The sequence below is a fragment of the Conger conger genome, chromosome 7 (genome assembly GCF_963514075.1).
Source record: "Conger conger chromosome 7, fConCon1.1, whole genome shotgun sequence".
NCBI lineage: Eukaryota > Metazoa > Chordata > Actinopteri > Anguilliformes > Congridae > Conger > Conger conger.
In genome coordinates, this window is record NC_083766.1 from 54,440,960 (window position 1) to 54,447,068 (window position 6,109).

The 6,109-nt window shown below is 42.4% G+C and overlaps 1 protein-coding gene across 1 annotated transcript; it reads right to left on the minus strand.

Annotated features, from left to right (window-relative positions):
• Positions 1-388: 388 nt before the first annotated feature.
• smfn (small fragment nuclease) lies at positions 389-6,109 on the minus strand. Its single transcript, XM_061248659.1, has 7 exons — positions 5,767-6,109; positions 4,647-4,730; positions 4,384-4,461; positions 4,007-4,118; positions 2,172-2,280; positions 1,198-1,251; positions 389-871 (listed from the first exon to the last, which is right to left on the minus strand). The coding sequence occupies exons 1-7, from the start codon at positions 6,073-6,075 to the stop codon at positions 742-744; spliced, it is 876 nt and encodes a 291-aa protein (XP_061104643.1). The 5' UTR covers positions 6,076-6,109; the 3' UTR covers positions 389-741.

Sequence of the window (6,109 nt, forward strand, 5' to 3'; positions counted from 1 at the left end):
TTAAGACTTCAGAGTGGCAGTTGAAGTTCAAACTTCAGTTCAAAGTATTTTTTTCATGTAAAGCAGTGGCGTGGCCCTCACTCCTGGCCCTGGACAGCTGGAGGGTGCGCTGTTTTTTGTTTTCGCCTAAATATCAGCAACCAATTGAGACACAAGAAACCAAGTGAGGTGTGTTACCTGTGCAATTAACTGGTTTAATTTATCAATTAAGTGCCGAGTAACAACAAAAGCCAGCACACACGGCTCTCCAGGACCAGGAGTGAAGACCACTGATGTACAGGCTTCTATGAGCAACGCAAATGAAAAGATGATAATGCAGACAATAGTAAACTGCATTGCGTCTTTCTGTTGGTATGTGACATTACAAATTTCACGACAAAGCAAAGAATTCAGTAACGGATTATTATTTTTGTTTTACAATAAGGGGAGAAAAAAAAACAGACACTGAGCAGAAGATTCCAAAGAAGAAACATTCCGCCTCAAGACGCACCATTGAAATACAGCCACACTGCTAACGGTTTATTCTCCGTTCAAACGAAAACCTATCAAAGGAAACGAACGTGCAACCCGAAATAAAGTCACTCTGCTTTCACTGCGTTAACAGCCGCATACAGAGCCGGGAATCTAAAACAACGGAGGGTCCCAGAGTACGTCTGCAGTCGACAACCGCGTGCAAATAAGTTTTCATTTTTTTCGTCTTGGCTCTCGAACGTCGCCTCGCCGCCTCTCTCCTCTCTCGGCTCAGCTCGGGCACATCCGGCCTTCCCCGTTCTCCACGATCTTCCGCGTCTTCTCCTCCGTCACCACCTTGAAGACGTTGGCTCTGTAAAACTGCAGCTCTTTAATGCTCTCGGAAATGTCGTCCAGCGCTCTAGAGAAAGAAAAACGGAACCGAAACGTGAAAAGCCGTTCTGGGACAAATGCCAGTTTTACTCCAGTAAGCCTTGAACGTTTTAATACCACTGTAACATAACTTTGTAATATATCATTAACCCAGGTAAACAAACGATTTAAGGGAGGAAAATATGTTAATTGCTAATGACTGGGGAATTTATTCAAATGACAACAATAATTAATCGCAGACACACAGTAACAGAACAGCAAAACCGGTTTTGTTTTATGCTTATTTTAGCTTGTAAATGCTTAAAGCACCATTGAGAACTTTACAGGTTTAACCCAAGAGATTCTCACACTTGCCTGTGTGATGCTTTCTTCTGTGGGGCAAGTTTGTATTCCTCAGGAAACCAGCGCCTAAGAGAATGAAACAAATCAAAAGGTTAAATATGAGTTGTCTTTATTGCTGATTGCATTCCACATGCAACATGAGGCTGTGGGAAGAATATAATGGATGTGAAAAAATGTTCAGAACAATCCATGACACATGTATTGGTAAGCAAAAAATTCACACTAGTGTAGCAGCATTAATAGTGTAATAGCAGTAGTGTAGTAGTCGTAGTAATATAGTAGTAACAGCACTGTAGTAGTAGTAGCATTAATAATAATAATGAAACCTATGGCATAACTAACAGTATTATTAACGGTGTACTACAAAAATAGGTCTTAAATGTTAATGCTGTTCTTGTAATAAGACTGAAGAGCTTAATTTTCTCAAGTAGAAAAGATTCAGTTTTTGAAATTCTCAGCACGTTGGCAAATTTCGAAACGAGTAAAACTCTCAGCTCATCGGCAGTTTTTTTGGTCTCATTTAGTAAAAAAGTTATATAAGTGTAAATATAAGACAAATATAAGATACTTATTAACCCTGGCTTTTTTGTATTTTGCAGTGTGGGGACAAGAGGGAGATTGAGGACAAGGCCCATTAAAAGTAGGAAGTTGGCTGATGGAACAGCATTAAGCATTTCAGTTACACACGCTAGGTCCGGTTGTGAGGAGGACAAAGCCCCGGTTGTCCTCACTCGCCTGGTTTTACATCACGGACTTCAGCTCTGCTAATGGCCACGTTACAACCAACGGAGCGCATCGGAAACAAGAAAAATTCCGACGCTCCAGATTTTTTTTCCGGAAACTTCTTTGAGTGACCTCGCCGGCGCCTCGGGCAGGAGCTCCTTCAGCGCGGAAGTGATCGTTACATGCAAATGAGCGCAGAGCTCCCTGTGCGCAATCTGATGTATATTAACGGACCCCCCCCTATTCCCCCACGTTCCCCTCACCTGCACAGCTCCTTGATGGTGCTGACGTCCACGATCCGATAGTGGAGGTGCCGCATGAACTGGGGCATGTACTTGTCCAGAAACTTCTTATCAGCGTGTACAGAGTTTCCTAAGGGCCAGCAGAATATGAGAGAGAGAGAGAGAGAGAGAGAGAGAGAGAGAGAGGGGGAGAGAGAGAGAGATTAGGGTAATTACTTTCAGCTGGGCAGCAAAAGTGCACAAACGGGAGACAGGGAGCGGAATTATCGGAGCGTGCTGTTCATTCGCTCCCCCCCCCCACATACATTGTAGTTCTAAACAAACCAAACTGACTTTGTATGAAGTCAACCAAAAAGTGAATCAGCTCTGTGTGAGTTCTGAGTTCTGTTTGTGTTCACATTGTAAGTGGACCCGAAAGAGGACTCGGCCTCTCTCCCTGGTCCACTTAAGCACTGAAGCGGTCTCAGACCACCAGTTCACACAACAGCTCCACTGCTGTAATACTGGCTCATGGGTCATTTTCTTCAGGATGGTCTCTGTACATGTGTTTATCATTTGGTTGTGCTACATTTTGAGGAAGCTGATGAGAAATGGAGAAAGGGAAGATGGCATTGCAGTGAACTACCAGAACCCTCGGAGGAGACCAATATGGAAGAGAATCATTTTGTAACACTTCGTGCCTAACCTGAATAACTGGTATAAAATTTACCTATCCAAACAGTTCTGTACATGCATAGCCATTAAAAATAATAAATGAATACTCCAGGCACTTATTTTTCATGTTAGGCTGTTGCAGTCGTATTCTTCAAGAGCAGCATGCAGCACCTGGAGTTCATCTTGTCCTGCTTTTTTGAGTGGTATCTATACAAGAGATCTATGTGTCGTTTATACAATTGTGAAGCTACTTTCTTTTTGTCCTGAAACTGCATAAATGTATACTGTATTATGCAGGGTGGACAGCTGTCGTTTAATCTGGCCCTCATTCCAGATTCTTCTTCATTCCAATTTTTTCTTCTGACCACACCATTCTGCCATTTGTTTGTACGCTCAGAAGTTACCGCAGCTGTTCGGAATCGATGAATGGCACGCCTTGAGTTACTAGCAGAATGCAAAGTTGACTGGGGCCACTGTGTTCACAAATCACAAATTAATCGGACCTTGAGACAAACCAAACGGTCTATACTGTGGCCACCTCCTGAGGTGGTCTGAATTTGGTTCATTTCAGAGGGGTCTGAGTTCATTTTACATGTTCACATACAGTATGCGCACACACACACACACAAAATAAGCTGAGTCATAGGTCTAATCGTACTAGAGAGGCTAAAACAAACTAAGCGTGAAAACATCCCAAGTATCCACATAGGAAACCACAAGCAACTATGCCTCCATTTTTCTGAGAGTGAAACAGTGTGTCCTTCACACACGGACAAGCCAAAACCAATCCAGAAAAATAATACACTGACATTAGGATGGCTGTCATATATGATCCAGAAAGCTACATGACTGAACTTGTTTGTGATGATGTATGACATGGAAGACATGAAAATGGATATAGAGAGTACAAATCGATTGCGGCCTAAATTACTAAACCCGGATACCAGATATCTGCAGGGACTATGACTTGTTTTCATTGTAAAAATCTAAATTACTTACTAAGTTTACAACTAAATTTATACATGAACAACAAATTAAAGGGGGTTAACTGTATACCTAACTGTGTTAACCAATCAACTTAACGATGGAAACCAGCAGGTGCTGCAGCTCTCCAGGACCGGGTCGGGTCACCTCTCTGTTAAACAGGGACCTTGGTGCACCCCTGAGTCGGCTTCGAGGGTGTGTGGGAGAGAAGGGGATACCTGCTAGGGGGCAGTGGCCGGGAGGGGTGTGGTCCCGGATGAAGGCCAAGAACTCGTACTCGGCCTGCTGCAGGGAGATCTTGCTGTTCCGCACAGCCTGCGTCAGCCCCGACTGGAACACGGAAACAGAATCATCTTAAACATGGACAGCCAATCACTACTGATGGACAGCTAATCGCTGCCGACGCATAGCCAATCGCATGTGCTGAGAGCCAACCTGATTCAATAGTACAGCTAAGTCTTCAGGATCGTTACAGATGAGGCCGGCTGAATGTATAGTGATGACCATGGCTTTAAGTGCAAATAATAACAGTATATATGATATATATAATAACAACAAATGAAAGAACGACTAGGTCTACTAAAGTCATATTTACCTTTCCATGATGTTCCTTACACCAGTCTGACATTCCATCCAAAAGTTCATCTGGCTGTTTTATTATTAGATTTGGACCCTAAAAAAAATTAAAATGATATGTTGAATCAGGTGTGAAATTATTATTAGTACAATATAGCCCACAATTTTCTATAAGTTGACAACCCTCCTGTGCAGTCCACTCCATACTAACACTAGGACAGTGTCTTAGCAGGATGAGCTCAGGAACACTGTATTTTTATATGACCACAGCAACTAACATACCTCTGCCAAAATGTTCAGGTTGGAATCCGTTATGATGCAGGCCATTTCAATTATCTGGTCCTTCTCGATGTCCAGTCCAGTCATCTTCCACAAAAAAAAATGTTAGCGTAAAGTGAGTCAGCTTTCAGAGGAGGCAGAACATCACGTGGTCACCGCCACACCAGCATTTCTGGCATGAAAATGCCAATTCACTTGACCCCACTGTCGTCTCAAGAAACAACGGAGATTATACTATCAATATTACGTTTTTTCTGCCTTAGAAAAGATGGGAAAAAATTAAGTTTAATTTAAAAAATTTTTAAGTTTAATTTAATTTTTTCCCCAGTACTGTGGCTTCATTTGACTGTGCAAAACACTATGAGGAATAAGTCATGTCACAGGGTTTAAAACACCATACCACTGCAAAATCGTAGTAGTAAACAGCCAAAAACACAGGTCGTGTTCTAGCGAGCTATAAAACAGGGTAGCTAGCCAACCGCACCTACAAAATAACGAGTCATCATGAGGCGTTGAAAACTTAACGGTATAGCCAAATTGCTAGCCACCTGCCATCGCAGATAGCCGATAACTTATAATGACCAAAATAGTTAGTCATGTGGTTTTACTTACTAATTCCACACTGGCAACTAGCTACAATAGCTAGTTAATTTAAAAGGATAAATAAAGTTGTTTCACAGTCTAGGAAGTCAGTGACACTATAGCTAGTTAAGATCACTAATTGTACATTTTTTAAAGACCTCTAACGTTACTACGAACACGTTGCACAATTTGTACTAGCCAGGAGATAGCTAGCCAACTAACAAGCTAGCTAGTTAGACTAATTGCATTCGCATAACTTAGCTCAAGCTAACATTACCAAATGGCTACATGCTGCCAAAGCAGAATTAGTTAAATTAGGTAGATGACGTGTACAAATATCTTGCTTACAGTGCTTCATCACCACTAGCTAGCTAGCTAACTTACCTTTAGGTAATATTTTAATTGGTTTAGATAACGGCAACTTTACAGTTGGCTAGCATGCTAAATGCTATCAATCTATCAGCAAGAATAAAAGCTAGCTAGTTTCAGTAAATTATCCAACTAAGCAAGCAGCATTTCAATAATGACAACTGTGTAATACCTCCAGATCCACCCACACCAATCTCTGGACCATGCTGTCGGTTGAAGTTGTCATCCTCTTGCAGAAACGAAATGTGGAGGCACCTAACGTTAAGTGATTCAACCCTGTTTGAAGGGGCGATAAGCCCGTTATTGCAGCTCTCGCGGTTCCCGGGCTACGTGCGGCGTACCGACGTGCATCAACTTGAAAATGAAGTGTTCGGGCCCCTGGAAATATCGCTGCTCTGGGTAGAAACGGGAACAAAACTGTCAGACCAGCGGCAAACCTCGTTCTGGACGTCCACGCCGCTGTTCTCATGAGCGCCGGCATTGTGGTCTACTTCCGACTACAACTGTCGTAAAGC